A 19,963-nucleotide genomic window follows, 5' to 3' on the forward strand; every position below is an offset into this window, starting at 1 on the left:
GGTCCCATCACTTCATGGCAAATAGATGGGGAAACAGTGGAAACAGTGACAGACTATCTTTCTGGGCTCCAAAATCACTGCAGATGGTGATTGCAGCCATGAAATTAAAAGATGATTGCTCCTTGGAAAAAAAGTTACGACTAACCTAGACAGCATATTAAAAAGCAGAAACATTACTTGCCAACAAAGGTCCATCTAGTCAAAGCTATGGTTTTTCCAGTAGTCATGTATGGATGTGAGAGTTGGACCATAAAGAAAGCTGAGCGCTGAAGAATTGATGCTTTTGAACTGTGATGTTGGAGAAGATTCTAGAGAGTCTCTTGGACTGCAAGGAGATCCAACCAGTCCATCCTAAAGGAGATCAGTCCTGAATATTCACTGGAAGGACTGATGCTCAAGTTGAAACTCCAATACTTTGGCCACCTGATGTGAAAAATTGACTCACTGGAAAAGACCCTGATGCTGGGAAAGATTGAGGGCAGGAGGAGAAGGGGACGACAGAGGATGAGATGGTTGGATGGCATCACCGACTCAATGGACATGAGTTGGAGTAAATTCCAGGAGTTGGTGATGGACAGGGAGGCCTGGAGTGCTGCAGCCCATGGGATTGCAAAGAGTCGGACACGACTGAGCAACTGAACTGAGCTGAACTGTACACTTTAAAATGATTAAGGTGGGATTTTTATGTTATATATATATTACTATAATTTTTTTCTAGGCAAATTTTATAATTATCAAGGGAAAGGATAGTAGAAGCTGACAGTGCATTTTTGCAAAGTACTCTGACGTGGTGAGGGGCCCTGCAGCATCACGGCAGCCTGGGAAGACTGACCTTAGAGGGAGCTGGAAAAAACTGTGCCTGGGAGCACAGAAGAACTTCAGAGGGTCAAAGTGAATCGAAGCCTGAACGTTAGGGACATGACACCAGGAAGCCCCGGGGACAGTGCTGTCATCACCCCGGTGGTGCGGGTGTGGTCAGTGCCTCGTCTCCAGACACACATCCGCCTCACTGTTCACTCCATGGAATGCACTTGCATGAAAGAGGCAGTCAAGATTCCTAACGCTTAGGCAATGATTCACTTGTGTAAGCAACATCTACAATGTTACAGCTCCAGCACAAGCAAAGTACACGGCCCCTCACTTGTTTGCCAACAGAATGTACACTGTAGTTTTGTATTCAAAGTTCTCCAAATTAAGGTTCTCAAAAGCTATTTGCTAGAAATTTCTTTATCCAAAACCAATGGTTTCTGAAATTCTAATTATCACACTGCAGATACGAGGGCGTCGGGCTTTTTACCCCTCTGCTTTGCCCACATCCATTCTATCTTCCCCAGCCTCTAAGTTCCCAGCTGAAATTACACTCTTCACTCGGGGTTCAGCCCATATGCCGACCTTGCACAACGTGTTCTCGGTCACCGAGGCTGGAAGCGAAGCGGCCTCTGCTCTGTACTCACCAAGCCCTTAACCACACGCTGCCTGGTATCACAGTGATTTTGTCTTACAACCTGACAGCAGGGGCCAGATGCTTCCAGGGCTGGAATATCCGTTATATGTTACACAGAATCTCACACTCAGTGCCTGAATTCCCTACAAAACACTCTGATGCAGTCATCTGTCTCTAGAGGTGGGGCATCACCAAGTCTGGAGGAGGCAATGCCATTTGTCTTGGGTCCTTGATAACATCTGGGAATGCTTTATGGATGGTGAGAGTGCTCACTACATAATTTCTTCTCAAGAAATGATCTGTATATTAAATGTATACACATACAAAAAAATGGAACCTCGGTATGCCATGTTATTGCTAAAGTGTTTCAGAGCTGGTTTCCTCCTCTGTAAGACAGAAATAATTATACTTTCCTCATATCATTGCCATGAAAGTAATGAAATAACATGTACAACTCCAAATACACTGTGTACAGTAAGTGACATTTAAATACTCAGTGGTAAGAATCCGCCTGCCAGTGCAGGAGACCTGGGCTCGACCCCTGGGTCAGGAAGATCCCCTGGAGAAGCGAACGGCAACCCACTCCAATATTCTTGCCTGGAGAATCCCATGGAAAGAGGAGCCTGGAGGGCTACAGCCCATGGGGTTTGCAAAGAGTCAGACATTACTGAGCTACTAATATACACATTATATCAATTTAATACCTTTCTCAATAATCAGTAATCTTTCACTTTCCTCACTTGCTACTTAATTTAATCTGGCTTTCCCCTAGGTTTGGGTATAAGTTTTTTTCTATGGCAGAACAATGCAATACTCTAAATGGTTTCTGGGAAGTTTCAGGGACCCTAGAATGGTGATTGCATCAAATTCCTTAAACCAGTTGTACTGAACATTTCTAAAGAAAGACACTCCAGAATTTTCCAGAGAAAAATGGTGACTATCTTTAAATAAGCAACATAAAAGTCTGGGAAAGAGAGAAAGTAGCTTTGGGACAAAGAATACAGGACTTCCAGAGTGGATTAAGGGCTGAGGCTGATGCCAGGAGATGGAAAACAAGATGCTCAAAAGGGGCTTCTTTTCCTTCCCCTCTCTCTTTCCCTCCCTCCCTTCTTTCCTGCCTCCTCCACAGCCCTCACCTTTTCTTCCTTCCTTTTTTTTTTTTTTTGATGAAACAGTATATTATGAGAGAGGAAGAAAAGAAGGTAATTTGCGGGGTGTGTGTTGAGGGGAACATTCTGCCAATTAAGTCTTAGGCACTAAAGGCGCGGGTGACTGCGGGGTGACAGAATGGGGTCCAGGAGGAGGAGACAACACGCTGTAACTGGACAGAAGGGCAGGGTCCACGAGGCACTGCCGGAGGCGGGTGTGAGCACGAGGCTGGGACGCCTGTAACTGGACAGACAGGCCAGGAGTCCTTGCTCAGTAAGTACTCGTTGAAGGGTCCACGAGGCACTGCCGGGAGACGGGTGTGAGCACGAGGCTGGGACGCCTGTAACTGGACAGACAGGCCAGGAGTCCTTGCTCAGTAAATACTCGTTGAAGGGTCCACGAGGCACTGCCGGGAGACGGGTGTGAGCACGAGGCTGGGACGCCTGTAACTGGACAGACAGGCCAGGAGTCCTCGCTCAGTAAGTACTCGTTGAAGGGTCCACGAGGCACTGCCGGGAGACGGGTGTGAGCACGAGGCTGGGACGCCTGTAACTGGACAGACAGGCCAGGAGTCCTTGCTCAGTAAGTACTCGTTGAAGGGTCCACGAGGCACTGCCGGAGGCGGGTGTGAGCACGAGGCTGGGACGCCTGTAACTGGACAGACAGGCCAGGAGTCCTTGCTCAGTAAGTACTCGTTGAAGGGTCCACGAGGCACTGCCGGGAGACGGGTGTGAGCACGAGGCTGGGACGCCTGTAACTGGACAGACAGGCCAGGAGTCCTCGCTCAGTAAGTACTCGTTGAAGGGTCCACGAGGCACTGCCAGGAGACGGGTGTGAGCACGAGGCTGGGACGCCTGTAACTGGACAGACAGGCCAGGAGTCCTTGCTCAGTAAGTACTCGTTGAAGGGTCCACGAGGCACTGCCAGGAGACGGGTGTGAGCACGAGGCTGGGACGCCTGTAACTGGACAGACAGGCCAGGAGTCCTTGCTCAGTAAGTACTCGTTGAAGGGTCCACGAGGCACTGCCGGGAGACGGGTGTGAGCACGAGGCTGGGACGCCTGTAACTGGACAGACAGGCCAGGAGTCCTTGCTCAGTAAGTACTCGTTGAAGGGTCCACGAGGCACTGCCGGGAGACGGGTGTGAGCAGGAGGCTGGGACGCCTGTAACTGGACAGACAGGCCAGGAGTCCTTGCTCAGTAAGTACTCGTTGAAGGGTCCACGAGGCACTGCCAGGAGACGGGTGTGAGCACGAGGCTGGGACGCCTGTAACTGGACAGACAGGCGAGGAGTCCTTGCTCAGTAAGTACTCGTTGAATGAAAGCAGGGAAGACTAAGTCAGTCGGTAAAGGGGGAAAAGGTCCTGAATTCTGGGATCCAATGCTGAAAAGAAATCTCAAGTGGAATACTGAGTAGAAGGTAACCAAGGTCGGCAAAGGTGGCGAAGCTCAGGAGACTTCCTGTTCGGGGCCTTGCTTAGGGGTATCTTGCTTCATCACGATGTTCCTGAATTTGCTCTTGACTCTGTAGCCCCAGCAGAAGTCCTTCTAGAGCATACGCAAAGCCTCAGAATTTCAGGGTCACCGCGATACTGTGGCGTGTCTTTAACTCTTTCAACTCCCCTAGAAAGAGAGCCTTCTCTATGTAGAAGGTTTTCCTCTCAAACAGGGATGTGAGCCTCACTATCTGCTGCCTCTTCTGACATAAACAAGAAGCCACTGTGCCAGCCATTTGGTTGGTGGTGTGTGCCCGGGTATGTGGCACCTGTTGGCACCCTGTCTGCCCCGTGACAGCCTCTCCTAGCAGAAAGCCACCTCCTGCCTCACTCCCTGTGTCTCAGCGTTTTCTCTTCGAGGAAATGACTCTGCTCTGTACCTTTAACAAAGGCTCCTGGCCCCAAACAGTTCTTTTCTGGCTGAAGACGCCCTAACTCTTGGCTCACTCCCTTCTAATCAGTATCTCTTTCTCCTGTAGATCCTAAATTTATATTATTCAAAAGTTTGCAACAATCACAAATATAGGATTAGACACAAAGCCACTTTTCCGAATAGGTTATCAGAATTACAAAACAAGGACTTGGGGCAATTCTCTCCAGGGAGACGCAGTGAAGGACAGTGGGGATACACAGCCGTGAGACCCAAGAGCTGCTGCCTGACCTGTTCAACTCTTCCCAGGCTCCGTGATGCGAGCGAGTTGCAGGCTTTCAGGGCCACAAGGTCCTCGGGGTAAAATGAGGCAGTGAGCATATCTTGCTGTGGAAAACAATGTCTATGTCACAGTGCCGAGATAAAGATCACGTGAACTAACAGACCCGAGGATCCTGTAAACACGGTGGTGATACCAGCATTGGCAGAGCTGTGACGGGGGAGCCTGTGCCCAGCGTCCTGGGCCTCCCACCCAAGTGTGAGCCTCCGTCTCGCTCTGCCTTTTCCAGAGCACAGACGGACCTCTGCCCTCTGAGCTAGCTGCCTGTCTGTCTCTAAGCCCACAGCTCGAATACCCAATGGCTGGTGTGATTCTGCTGCAACACGCAGCCTGGTTCTGACTTGTGCGGACGGGTCACTACCCTGCTCTGGAACGAGCTTGTTCTATTTGGGCCCGCATGCTGGGCTCCAACTTAGACAGAGGCTTCCCTGGGGGCTCAGGTGGTAAAGAACCCGCCTGCAATTCCGGAGACTTGGGTTCAATCCCTGGGTTGGGATGATCCCCTGGAGAAGGAGTGGCTACCCACACCAGCGCTCCTCCCTGGGAAATCCCATGGAGAGAGGAGCCTGGTGCTTAGAGTCCATGGGGTCTCAGAGAATCAGACGTGACTGAGAGGCTAACACTTGTACTTTCAATCAGATCCAGGGAGGTTCATGCCTTCCAACTGGGATATCATCCCTCACACCTGCTCACGAGTGAAACGAAACCCTAATAAAGTCTCAAAAGGAGGTTGGGTTTTCCCAGGTGGTTACTGCCCTCCTTCTCCTCCCCTTTCCAAGCAAGCTTAAGAGAGTGGTCAAGACTGAGAACTACCTCCTGACCTCCCATTCCACTTACGCCTTTTCCCTTCATTTTTATATGAGTCATACATGCAGTACTAAAACAGCAAAATAATGGAGAAAGACTCCACTGAAAAGCGACAGCCTCGTTCCTCTTGCTCACTTCTCAAGCAACTACTCTAACCTCCTCCTGTTTTAGACCTGCTGGTGGTTGCCTCTGTGGCATGAATCAGTATCTTAATGTTGCTCTACTGATGCATCAATTTAAAACATCTCTTACTAAGTTCCTGCTAGGAGAGAGGGAGGATTTGGTTGACTTATACCATACCCTACTCATGTCAATTTTAGGCAATTATTTTAGTTCTGTTTTTCCTTATGAATCAACTTTGAGGTATAATTTATATACAAGAAAATGAAACCATTTTAAGTATCCAGTTAAATGCATACTGACAAATGATTCACCCACGTATCTGTCAGCACGCTCAAGACACGGAACACTTCCATCACTCCAAGGTTCCCACTCACGCATTCACAGTCATGCTCACCGTAATTCCCAGGCCCAGACAGCCACTGATCGGTTTTCTCTGACTGCAGACTACTTCCGTCTGTCCTAGAATTTTACATAAATGGAATACTACAATATGTACTCTCAATGCACCAGGTTTCTTTCACTCATTATAAAATATCTGAAATTCATCCATGTAGTTGAGTTCATCAGTCATTCATTTCTTTTTATTAATAAGAAGTTTTCTATTTTATGCATAGAGCATAATTTGTTTACCATTCAAGTGCTGATAAACATCTGGGAGGTTTCCAGATTTTGATTATTAATAAAGTGTTAGTCACTCAGTTGTGCCCGACTCTTTACAACCCCGTGAACTATGTGGCCCACCAAGCTTCTCTGTCCATGGAACTCTCCAGGCAATGATACTGGAGTTGGTTGCCATTCCCTTCTCTAGGGGATCCTCCTGACCCAGGGATCCAACTAGGGTCCCCTGCATTGCAGGCAGATTCTTTACCATCTGAGCCACAAAGCTACTATGAAAATTCCCATACAAGCCTTTCTGTGGACCTATTTTTCCCTTCTCTTGGGTAGACGGCTCGGAATAGAATTGCTGTACAATTCAAAATATCAATTAGAGGGTGGCATTTATTTAGGTTTTTAAGAAAGTCTTGTTTTTCTCTAAGTCTACCTCCCAAATAGGGCAGTTGCCAGTAAGTTGTGGGTGTGTAATAAAAATCGCTAGGTCGTGTTTTGGGATGAGCAGGAGAGGGGCCTGTCTCTGTCCTTTGGGCCGGGGGCAGAGGGAGCTCCAAGCGCTTGAGTGGAGACAGGTTTCCCAGGAGTGGGAAGCACCTGGACGCAGCGGTCGCCCTGTCTCTTTGCAGCTGTCCTCAGGTGCTCCCGAGAGTGAGATCCTTTCTGCACGGGGATGGGGGAAGCAGAGGTGTGGGCAGACTGCCAGCTCCATCACTGGACACAGAGATGGTCAGGTCACCCCCGGCCCCCCTCCTCATTCCTACGCACCCCGTCACCGTCCGACTGTCTGAGCCGTCAGGGTGCCCAGCCTTCGGCAGGACTGCTAAGAGGCTCTGGGCTGCTGCTTCCTCTCTCGGATTATCCATCTTCCAGAAATCTGTTGAACTTGCATTTGCTGATGATCGTTTTTCTATTCTCTTTCATTTTGGCTGGGTTTGTTATTTCATTGAAGAGTTGGCAGAGAGGAGAAAAATGATTATCTTTGGCTTGCAGTCCTCACCCAGACATCAATGAATCTGATTCAGTGCAGACATAAGTGTTAAATCAGCCCTGAGCCGCCCCTGGCCAAGCTCATCAGTGGCTGCTGCTTAGCCCCATGCACATCTTCACGTCTTTCCCTACTCGCTCTCCCTGTGACATCTCGGTGACCTTCTTTCCCGAATGTTCTTTGGATCCCACAGCTCTGCTCTCACCTGGTTGCCTCCACCCTTAAGCTCCCCAAGAGCTCCAGAATGTGCTTCTCATCCCCAGCAACTCACTGGTGCTGCCTGGTTGAATTGAGACCATGGATATTTAAAAATGCTTTGTGTTTTATGCTTGTTATTACTGACAATAACAGTGAAATGTGTACTTTGAAGAAAAAAACCTGCCATGTAAAGATAAACCTCAAGCTAATTAGAGAAAACCAGATCTTTAGTTTGTGTAACATAAATTCATGATGCTGTGAAGAAGTGCCTGTCTTCACGTGAGGAGAAGGCAATGGCACCCACTCCAGTACTCTTGCCTGGAAAATCCCATGGTTAGAGGAGCCTGGTGGGCTGCAGTCCATGGGGTCGCTAGGAGTCGGACACGACTGAGCGACTTCACTTTCACTTTTCACTTTCATGCATTGGAGAAGGAAATGGCAACCCACTCCAGTGTTCTTGCCTGGAGAATCCCAGGGACGAGGGAGCCTGATGGGCTGCCGTCTATGGGGTCACACAGAGTCAGACACGAGTGAAGTGACTTAGCAGCAGCAGCAGTCTTCACGTGAGAAGTACGTCCTCTTCATTCTTTGGCACTTCCCAAGGGCCAAAACCAATATAGGTCCCTCCCACCAAAAAACAGGGGGATGGCTGCCAGGGCTGGTGGAGGTGAAGAAGTGAGTTGTTTGCAAGAGGAAACAGGTATGGAGTGGATGTTAATGACAGCTGGGTAACAACGTGAATGCACTTAGTGCTACTGGAGTCTGCACTTAACAAGGGCGAAGGTGGTAAACTTTATACTACGAATGTGCCTGCTGTCGCTCAGGCGTGTCCGACTCTTTGCGACCCCATGGGCTGTAGCCCACCAGGCTCCTCTATCCGTGGGAATTCCCAGGCAAGAATACTGGAGTGGGCTGCCATTTCCCTCTCCAGTATTATGTATATCTGGCTACAATTAAAAATAAGATATAAAGTCTCACATATCAAAATGTTACCTTTTGTCAGGATATTTTCCAAACAAAATTCTGATCTGTATCTAAACTTAAACTATGAAGCGAGTAAGGAGAGGGGTGTCAACACAAGAAACAGTCGGAAAGATAAAGAGACACAACTGCAGGGTGATGTCAATAACAGTGGTTTCCACTTACTGGAGGGAACGTGATGCCAGGCACTGTGCTAAATGCTTTACATGGGTTAATTCACTCAAAACGACTCCAAGAGACAGACGATTAGACACGTCAAGTCAGCTGCTGACAGGCTCACAGCTGGACTGGGAGAAACAGATCAGCCCCAGGAGTCTGGGTTAAAGCCCTGCTCTGACCACTACCTGCCTGGCCAGTCTGGGGTCAGAGGGTGGTGAGGAGGACACATTCGGACTTCCCTAAGCTGCAGGCTTAAGAGGCTCATGAGACCAAACCAACGGCCTACGGGGCCCCCTCTCTGTGCCGGGCGCACCGGGAGGGAGAGACTCCCGGTGGCTGACTGCAGGGGGAGGCAGACGGGCCGCAGACACCAGGCGGACACGCCGAGCGGCCTCAGAGGCGGGGACCGAGGGGAGGACCGGGAGCCGGGGGCTCGTCCAAGCCGCACAACCCCTGGCTGAACAAGTACCGACTAAAGAAATAAAATTCACCTATAGAAATGTATTCTATCTCTGACTGCATTTGAAAACAGACCGGTAAAAGAATCAACCTCACTTTCTTCCCCTCAAAGAAAAGAAATTTAACAGACTGTGGCCATCCTTGATGTTCAAATGACAATAAGGAGGATACTGACTTTTTGTTCAGATTATACTTGAAGTAATGATGTTACAGGGATCCCGTGTTAAAATGTCCCCACACTGAAGATTCCAGGAGGCGTATGGTGACCATCTGAAATGTAAACTGCAGCAGAAAGTTCACGTTGCAACCTGAAGCGTGCACTGTCGTCCAGACAGAGAGATGAGGGGAAAGCAGACACCGGAGTGAGCCCCCCTGAAAGCCCAGATTCCAGCAGCTCTCCTCGCACCTGCCTGCTGCCCTGCGTTCCTCTCAGACCCCGCCTGCTTTTGCAGCGTCCCAGGAGAACAGCTGGTAACGTGCTGACGCAAGAACTGGAGGGACGGGTCTCACCTCTAAAGGCCAAAAGTCACTGCTGCTTGCGACGCTTACTTGCTTCAAGAATCAAGTTACTTCTTGAGAGATTGCGATACAAGTTACTTCTTTTTTTAACTACAGTCTTAAGAATTCTACACCATATATAGATATTCTATACTATACACAGTGAATGCATACTATACCTTGTTCCAATATCAAGCCAGCTGCCATGATCTTTGATCAAGAAGAAAAAATGCTGTAAAACAAAACAAGATACAGGCCCATTAAACACAAAGGCTACACAGAGTCAGGCTAAAAACAACGTCGCTTTAGGACTGTGTCTTTCAGATTTCCCTCAGAACCGCTATCTGACTAGAATCAATAAGAATTCGCCTTTTATTGAAATTTTCGCTTGGACTAAAATGAGCAACAGCCTAAAAGCAGAAACAGCATCTCCATTGAGTGACATGAGCACAAAGGTGACCCTGTGCACAGCTAGAGAGAAGGCGGCACCGTCAGCAAAGTGACTAGTGACACGGAGGCTCCGCGAGCAGAAGCCAGTGTCTAATCATCATCCTGAAGATAAACTCTTTCAGGAGCTTTATAATCTAGTGCCTGATTCAGTCAATGATCAGGTGTGTGTGCTGGGTGTGTGTGGATGTGAGATGAGTGTTGTCACTGGAAGTACAGGCAGGACAGGAGCTCAGAGGAAGGGGGCAGACTCCAACTAGGGCGGACCCCAGCCAGGGAAGGCTGTCCCAGCAAGAACTCTAAACGTCTAAGCGACAAGTAAGAGGTGAAGGGGAGGCTGGGGAGGTCAGCAGAGGAGCGTGATCTGACAGAGGGGGTAACTATGAGCATCAGGAGCCCACGGCCAGGCTGAGTCCAGGAAACAAGGGCAGGGGAGATGCACGGCGCCGGGCACAAGCAGCGCTTTGCCTGCACGCAGCTCTCCAAGCTGAGCTCAGCAGTCTGATTCTTCACACAAAATTAACCACAGCATTTAAATTCCCTTCTGTTAACATGTCTCTGCCTTTCTGCCACTCTGTGAGCACACCTGAAAGCCCAATCGTCCCGACGTTATGTGAGGTCCATGTCAGGAATACATCCAGTTCAATACAGCATAAAAGTGCTCTCCTCGGAGCCAAGTGACGAGGACTCTGATTTGGGAAGCTGTCCTAACAGCCTCGTCACCTCCAGCACACAAAGGTGACTAGCGAAGAGGGACCCTTCTCTAAAGAGAGGGCGGCTGTGGCCGTCAGCGACTACGGGGCGTCAGCAGGTCCTGCCTGACAGGAGCCTTTTGCCTCGGGGACCTCAGCCACTGGACGGTCTTATATGGTCATTTATGTTCAGGGCTCTGGGTCGTGTGTTATCAGCTCCACCTCCAAAACGGCTGGAGATTAAAGACAGCCGTGGGAACGTGACTGAGCCCAGTAAAAAGTCTGGCCGTCGCGGCTCTGCCGAGTGCTGTCGCTGTCAACGCGGGGGAGCCCAGCTGTCCCCGCTCCACAGGGCGGGAGGCCAGCGCTCCACCACAGGACCCTGTTGGACTCCGCCCTCAGCACATCTCCCCTTTGCTCATCTGCATCTGCTCCTTCCACTGTAACGGCCTTCCCTGCTGGCCCAGATGGTAAAGAATCTGCCTGCAGCGCAAAAGACCTGGGTTCGATCCCTGGGTCAGGAAGATCCCCTGGACAAGGGAATGACTACCCACTCCAGTACTCTTGCCTGAAGAATTCCCATGGACAGGGGAGCTTGGTGGGCTACAGTCCATGGGGTTGCAAAGAGTCGGACACGACTGAGCAACTAATGCTTCTCCCTGTAACAAGTCACACTTGTGAATATTAACAGTCTTCAGTGAATGCTCTGAGTCCATTCAGTGAATGATCAGACGTGAGGGTAGTGAGGGGAACCTCCTGGACTTGTAGGTGTAAAACAGGGTCTATCTGTTCATGCTATGCTATGCTATGCTATGCTAAGTCACTTCAGTTGTGTCTGATTCTGTGCGACCCCATAGACGGCAGCCCACCAGACTCCCCCATCCCTGGGATTCTCCAGGCAAGAACACTGGAGTGGGCTGCCATTTCCTTCTCCAATGCATGAAAGTGAAAAGTGAAAGTGACGTCGCTCAGTCATGTCCGACTCTTTTCGACCCCATGGACTGCAGCTCACCAGGCTCCTGCATCCATGGGATTCTCCAAGCAAGAGTACTGGAGTGGGTGCCATTGCCTTCTCCACTATCTGTTCATACACTACATATAAGAGGCCCAGCTACCTGTCCCTCTCTAGAACTCGTTATTAGAGCTGTGGTCTTGATAATATTATCCTCTTTCCTATTTCCCTTCCTTCACCCCATTCTTTTTCCTTTTTCAATCTGACTAAAACATTAAAAATCAACATTTCAAGTAGGAAAATGATGTATCACCTGACTCTAAAGCTAGCTCTTCATGTTACCTTCCTATGGAAGTTAATACAATGCACCATAGAAGACCATGTATAAGATACAGGTTCTGATAAATCAAGTTAGATGATTTTTGACACCCTAAGAAGAGCATTTGTACTGCATTGAAAGTCAAAAAAATAATAATAAAAAGAAAGTAATTTATGTGTAACTTACACCAGCACTTATAACTCAGTATCTAAAGAGTTCATATACAGACATGCACTCATATTTCATTTGATTAAATTAACTTGTTTAGCTTCTCAATCTTATTTATATTGAATATCCAGTAATGTCTTACCAAAGCCATGATGTCTGATATGTTGATAACCATGAGGAAAAGACTGGAAAAAAATAAATAAAAGATACATGTAACACAGTGAGCACATTTTAAAAGCATATTAATATCAAAATTAGAATAATCAAATGACCTAACATTCTGGTATTAGTATTTCTGCTTCTGAAAATACATTTGACAAAAGCTCTTTTCACATTATCATGGACTCCTGTCCCACAGTGATGGGCTGGACTTCAAAAATGTTACTTAACATTTTGAATATTTATTTTAAGTATATGAAGGGACATGAATTTTGATTTTTTATTAAGCTTTTTATATAAGATAATTACAGATATACATGTAATTTCAGAAATGATATAGAGGGAGCCCATGTACCCTCTTCTTCTCCAAGATTCTTGAGAGTCCCTTGGACTGCAAGGAGATCCAACCAGTCCATCCTAAAGGAGATCAGTCCTGGATGTTCATTGGAAGGACTGATGTTGAAAGCTAAAACTCTAATATTTTGGCCACATGATGAGAAGGGCTGACTCATTTGAAAAGACTCTGATGCTGGGAAAGATTGAAGGGGGGAGGAGAAGAGGATGACAGAGGATGAGATGATTGGATGGCATCACTGACTCAATGGACATGGGTTTGGGTGGACTCCGGGAGTTGGTGATGGACAGGGAGGCCTGGCGTGCTGCCGTTCATGGGGTTGCAAAGAGCTGGACACGACTGAGCGACTGAACTGAACTGAGCTGTTGCACTCTCTGCCCAGTTTCCCTACTGGTGAGTCTTTCAAAGCTCCAGGACAATATCACAACCTGGACACTGCCACTGGTGCTGGCAACACACAAAGTGTTTCCATTGTTACAAGGATCCCTTATGATGCTTGTGTTACAGATTTTACTCTGGGTGGTTTTACCTTTTTACAGTGTTATTTGGTGTTCTTTCTACCAAGTTTAATTTTTCCTGGGCCACATTTTTTCAGTGCTCTAGGGAATCGGAAGGTTGAAGACCTTAAGTCAGCCTTGTGTCTAAAAGAAATGTCACAATGTGCAGTAGCAGCCATTTCCAGTTTTATCTTATGCTACTAACTTCTACCACTAATTCAGCAGATAAGTTTTCAGTTTCTATGGCATGCCAGTCACTGTGCTTATTGCTGGTAATACATCAGGTGACCAGAGCTTACCATCTAACTCAGGGAGACAAATAATAAATAGAACGTTTGCAATAACAATACAAGGTCAGGTGGTGTTAAATGTTAAGAAAAAGTGGATTGACTGGACGAATATCTACGAGGAGGAGACATTTAAGCAGAGACGTGGATGAGCGGAGCGGACCACGAAACCGAATGAGCAGGAACACTACCGGGAGACCTAGCGTGGACCTACAAAGGGCGTGCGGACCCAGCGTGGACCTACAAAAGGCGTGCGACAGAACCGTGCATGGCGCCCAAGGAACAGCGAGCGCGCAGCCGGAAGCGGAGTGCGCGCAAAGGGGCTGGGAAACGAGGACGAGAGGTGCAGGGCGGACCACAGGGCCACAGCCAGGGCTGCAGAACTGGTCCTCGCTGGGACAAGAAGCCCCTGGAAGGTCTAAAGGCTGCACTATCCGTTGCGTACATAACACTTCTCGGAGGACAGGAGTACAAGCAGGGAGGTCAGCTAAGGGTCCGCTGAAGATGAATGACAATAGTGGGCTGTGGTGGTGATTGAGACATGGACAGAAAGATGACACTGGACATTCAGCAAGTGGAAACACCAATGAGGGATGGGCGGACTTGAGCTTCTGCACTGGGTCAGATGAAAAAACAGGAGGAGCAGCTAGAGGTCGCCAGGAGGAAAGGGACTTGCTGAGTTCAATGTGCGCAAATTGAGTGGGTCAGTATAACATTCCGGGGAAATGTCAGTGACTTATAAGGGTTTAAAAGTCAAAGAGAAGACATTTACAAAGTCACACTTTGCCTTCTTTGCCTCAGTTCTCTCCCTTTGAATTCAGTTGTATTAAATACTTAAATACTAAAACTGTGTATTTAGTTTTTCGCTGTACTAAATAAATTTAAGGGACTAGATCTGATAGAGTGCCTGAAGAATTATGGATGGAGGTTCGTGACATTGTACAGGAGACAGGGAGCAAGACCATCTACAAAAAAAAGACATGCAAAAAAGCAGAATGGCTGTCTGGGGAGGCCTTACAAATACCTGTGAAAAGAAGAGAAGCGAAAACAAAGGAGAAAAGGAAAGATATATCATTTGAATGCAGAGTTCCAAAGAAGTTCCAAAGCAAGGAGAGATAACAAAGCCTTCCTCAGCGATCAATGCAAAGAAATAGAGGAAAACAACAGAATGGAAAAGATTATAGATCTCTTCAAGAAAAAGAGAGATACCAAGGGAACATTTCATGCAAAGATGGACTCAATAAAGGACAGAAATGGTATGGACCTAACACAAGCAGAAGATATTAAGAAGAGGTGGCAAGGATACACAGAAGAACTGTACAAAAAAGATCTTCACAACCCAGATAATCACGATGGTGTGATCACTCACCTAGAGCCTGACATCTTGGAATGTGAAGTCAAGTGGGCCTTAGAAAGCATCACTACGAACAAAGCTAGTGGAGGTGATGGAATTCCAGTTGAGCTATTTCAAATCCTGAAAGATGATGCTGTGAAAGTGCTGCACTCAATATGCCAGCAAATTTGGAAAACTCAGCAGTGGCCACAGGACTGGAAAAGGTCAGTTTTCATTCCAATCCCAAAGAAAGGCAATGCCAAAGAATGCTCAGACTACCACACAATTGCACTCATCTCACACACTAGTAAAGTAATGCTCACAATTCTCCAAGCCAGGCTTCAGTAATACGTGAACCATGAACTTCCAGATGTTCAAGCTGGTTTTAGCAAAGGCAGAGGAACCAGAGATCAAATTGCCAACATCTGTTGGATCATCGAAAAAGCAAGAGAGTTCCAGAAAAACATTTACTTCTGCTTTATTGACTATGCCAAAGCCTTTGACTGTGTGGATCACAATCAACTGTGGAAAATTCTGAAAGAGATGGGAATACCAGACCACCTGACCTGCCTCTTGAGAAACCTACATGCAGGTCAGGAAGCAACAGTTACAACTGGACATAGAACAACAGACTGGACATCGGGAAGGAACATCAAGACTGTTCCATTTAATAGGAAACGCTGGGCTGGATGAAGCACAAAGTGGAATCAAGATTGCCAGGAGAAATATCAATAACCTCAGATATATTGTCACCCTCCAGTATTCTTGCCTAGAGAATTTAACCTGGGCTATATGCATAGAAGTAGACATGACTGAGACTCAGCTTGCATGCCTGCATGCACTGGAAGGAAATGGCAACCCACTCCAGTATTCTTGCCTGGAATCCCAGGACGGCGGGGCCTGGTGGGCTGGGAGAAATCGGACACACTGAAGTACTTAGCAGCAGCAGCAGATATGCAAATGACACCACCCTTATGGCAGAAAGTGAAGAAGAACTAAAAAGCCTCTTGATGAAAGTGAAAGAGGAGAGTGAAAAAGTTGGCTTAAAGCTCAACATTCAGAAGACGAAGATCATGGCATCTGGTCCCATCACTTCATGGCAAATAGATGGGGAAACAGTGGGAACAGTGTCAGACTTTATTTTTTTGGGCTCCAAAATCACTGCAGATGGTGACTGCAGCCATGAAATTAAGACGCTTACTCCTTGGAAGCAAAGTTATGACCAACCTAGATAGCATATTCAAAAGCAGAGACGCTACTTTGTCAACAAAGGTCCATCTAGTCAAGGCTATGGTTTTTCCAGTGGTCATGTATGGATGTGAGAGTTGGACTTGAAGAAGGCTGAGTGCCAAAGAATTGATGCTTTTGAACTGTGGTGTTGGAGAAGACTCTTGAGAGTCCCCTGGACAGCAAGAAGATCCACCAGTCTATCCTAAAGGAGATCAGTCCTGGGTGTTCATTGGAAGGAATGATGCTGAAGCTGAAACTCCAGTACTTTGTCCACCTGATGCGAAGAGCTGAGTCATCTGAAAAGACCCTGATGCTGGGAAAGTTTGAAGGCAGGAGGAGAAGGGGATGACAGAGGATAAGATGGTTGGATGGCATCACTGACTCAATGGACATGAGTTTGGATAAACTCCAGGAGTTGGTGATGGACAAGGAGGCCTGGGGCGTGCTGCAGTTCATGGGGTTGCAAAGAGTCAGACATGATTGAGTGACTGAACTGAACTGAGTCTCAAGTTAAAATTACTACACACACACACATACACACACACACACACACACACTTTGATGAGTCTTCTATTTCTTGTCCCACATGTGCCGAGCACTTCTTGAAAGAAAGTGAAAGTGAAGTCGCTCAGTCGTGTCTGACTCTTAGCGACTCCATGGACTATAGCCTACCAGGCTCCTCCGTCCATGGGATTTTCCAGGCAAGAGTACTGGAGTGGGTTGCCATTTCCTTCTCCACAAGCTCTTCTTATTTAGACTTGAATTAAAAGTCCTTCTTAAAAAACTGTGTTCACTAACAGAGATGCAGGAAAGCACATGTCTGTCACTTTACTAGTTTTTTTTTTCTTTAATTGCATATAAGTCACTATTTTCTATGTGGTATTGACAAGGTATAAGTGCTTTTAATGTTAAATTCAAGTAAAAATCCTGTAAAAATATACTAAATTAGACTAGAAATAAGATTTCTACTATTTTTAAACCATGGAAGAAAGCCTTTTTTTAAAAAATTATTATGGCATACACATAATAATATGCTATACTCAGTTCTAGCCTAAATTCATCAAGAAGAACATGCAAATTTATTCTAATATTCATTATTTCTTTCAGTATTGAATATTCCAGTTTGATTAAAGAATAATAAAACTGCTAGGAGACTACATATTTATCTCAAGTGTCTTTCAGAAAGGCTGATCAGTCCTGTGCAGATGAAACAATTTCATTGCTTCAGAAGAGCAAACAGTTGGGTTGACAGCTTCTCTTCCAGTCTTTGATTACTTAACACATTGATTGTCCCACAAATTCCTAGAAACTCAGAAACAGTACTTCCTATTCCATTTGTCAAAAGTTTAGTAATCAAGACTGAGAAACCACATAAATTAGGGACATCTAGAAGCTAATTTCAACTGATATAAAATGACATAATGTTATAACACATGTATCTAATACACATTTATGAGAGAATCCAAAAGAAAACAGGATGATATCACCTGGAGTTGTAGGCACAGCTATATCTACAATGAACAAGTTACTAACTACAAGAATTTGACATTTATATTTTATAGTTTTCTAGGGGGGGTTCCTCTCTAGCTGGGGGCATTCTAACAATATTTTATAGTTGAAAAAGCATATTTTTATGTTACAGGCTATAATCAACTATTTCCTCTAATGACTACACAATTCTGGCTAAAAGGGCGGAACATTTTTTCCCTCATTTTTATAATAAACAATCTATGTTACAGTATCTTAATAGCAATCACAGAAAATACCATCAAATGTTTACTTTCATTTCCTAAAAGTGAACAAATTCAAAGCATTCATCTTACCTTTTTGAAGATAATTGAGTAGTTACCTGAACAGCTTCAAAAGCACACATCACAAGAACAAAGGGGATTAAAATCTGTTTGAAAGAAAAACAAATGATGCCGTGGGTGCCTGTAGCATTTGAAGAAATACTTCGATTTCTCACAATTTATCTGTATTAGTGGAAAGCAAATGCTGAAATAAAATCAAGATGCCAGTGGCATGTAGAGTAGTGATCAAATGGATTTAGAAATCCACGTCAGCAGCAGAGGCAGAAAACAATAACAACAAACATTTCAGATAAAGCCTAGTCCAGCTTTTTGTTCTCCTGAACTCATTATAATAATTAACGACTATGTTCAAATGATCCCAAGAGGGTGTGAAAGGCACACAGGCCCAAATCAAATTAATTATGAAGCCTGAAGATCTGACTCACAGATCCTTGAACTCATCTGGTTATTTGTCACTACAACTCTGTTAACATGATTTAACTGCCTAACCGTTGCTTTCTGTGGTTTTATTTCAATACTAATTTATTCCTGATTATAAAATTCATACTCGGTAAAAAAAAAATGGAGAAAGGTATAATAAAATTTATATTGGTTGAAAAAAAATCCTATAAGCCAGAAATAACACCATTAATATTTTGAGATACTGTTTTCCAATGACCAGTTAAAAATACACACACATGATGCTTAAACAAAGAGGGGAGGGAGAAGATATGGAAAAGAGATGATGCTCACAACTACATAAGATTCCTGTTCAAGTGAAGACTACATGAGTGAAATAGAGTTCTAAGAGGACTTTCACTTCCAGCCACATCAGTCAATAAAAGTGACCAAATACATTTAGTCAGTAAAGCTTACTGAATTAAGCTGGAGATTACAGATTGAGCATTTAATGTAAACTTTAGTTTTTCTTTCTTTTTTTCTTGTTTTTAATTAAAGGCTCATGATCTTTAACAGACTGAGAAAAGAACTACCACCATCAAGAAAAATGTACATAGACTAAAGAAACTATTAATACACATTTCAAAATAACAGAGTATGTGACATGAGAAAATGAACATCTTTTTAACATTTCCTAAAATCACCTTTGCATTTGTGCAGTAACAAAACAGGATATTAATCCTATTAAGATATACATACTTTCAACAATTATTACTTATGTAATCTGAATAGGAAACAATCAGATTTTAGGCAGATATTAGTTCTTGTATTTAAACAAGTACATACTAAGTATATAAAATGTGCCAGGCACTATGGTAGAGGGAATAAGACAAGCTTAATAATCCTAGAGAGAAAGGGAAAGAATGTGAATTACATTCCACTGGAGAGTCTGAACCCCTGGAAAGCTGATAATTTGTCATTATCTTAGAATCCTCAGGACCCAGCTGGTGCTGATAAGCCTTCAATGACATATTTATTGAATGAATAAATCAATTCTAGGTACAAGGATTATGAGAAAAGATGATAACGTGCTGGTAGTCTTGTGGGTGGGGAACACGGCTTTGGGGAACCTTTCATCTTGAGGAGCAAGGCAGTTTTGATCCACCCTTCACTTCCCAGGCTTTAATCACCTTTGATAGGACTTCCTGGGACTAACAGAGATTCTCTACTTTTTTGAAGTTAAATGGGCTTAAGACTAAACCAAGAAGATTAACTCTATTTTGGAGCATAGGCTAAAGCGTCCCCCACTCCCATTCAGCAGTGTCTGAGAAGGCGTCTACTTTCCAGCTACTTAGCTCTGCCACTTCATAATCTTAATGTCACGTGTCACATGATCTTCATGGGACAATGAGTTCCTAATCTTAATTAATCAGTATCTTAAGAAAAGAAGAAAACCAACCTTCCACATTATCAGGGCTCCCATCTTGAAAGGACTAAACACGGTCAGAAAGCAGTAGACGGAGGAAGGGTCAAAGCTAAGGAATCAACAAGAAAAGGGATTTCAGAATTCACATTATTGCAACTTGAATGTTCTGAAAAGGATGTTTAAATTAACTTTCTGAAAGCTATTCTTACTATAACACAAGTATACAGTGTATCAAGAATTATTATGGGGGCTTTTCTGGTGGCTCAATGGTGAAGAATCCACCTGCCAA

The 19,963-nt window shown here is 45.4% G+C and overlaps 1 protein-coding gene across 5 annotated transcripts in view; it reads right to left on the reverse strand.

The window, feature by feature from the left end:
* PIGN (phosphatidylinositol glycan anchor biosynthesis class N) overlaps positions 1-19,963 on the reverse strand; it is a 106,515-nt gene that overhangs the window by 14,272 nt on the left and 72,280 nt on the right. For all 5 annotated transcript variants that reach the window (XM_070362065.1, XM_070362068.1, XM_070362064.1 and 2 more), the window contains 4 exons: positions 19,708-19,783; positions 17,883-17,956; positions 12,341-12,383; positions 9,800-9,852 (listed from right to left, as the gene is read on the reverse strand). In XM_070362065.1, the coding sequence (XP_070218166.1) occupies positions 9,800-9,852; positions 12,341-12,383; positions 17,883-17,956; positions 19,708-19,783 (246 nt within the window). The remainder of the gene's footprint in view (positions 1-9,799; positions 9,853-12,340; positions 12,384-17,882; positions 17,957-19,707; positions 19,784-19,963) is intronic.

The sequence above is a fragment of the Bos mutus genome, chromosome 24, assembly GCF_027580195.1.
Source record: "Bos mutus isolate GX-2022 chromosome 24, NWIPB_WYAK_1.1, whole genome shotgun sequence".
Lineage (NCBI taxonomy): Eukaryota > Metazoa > Chordata > Mammalia > Artiodactyla > Bovidae > Bos > Bos mutus.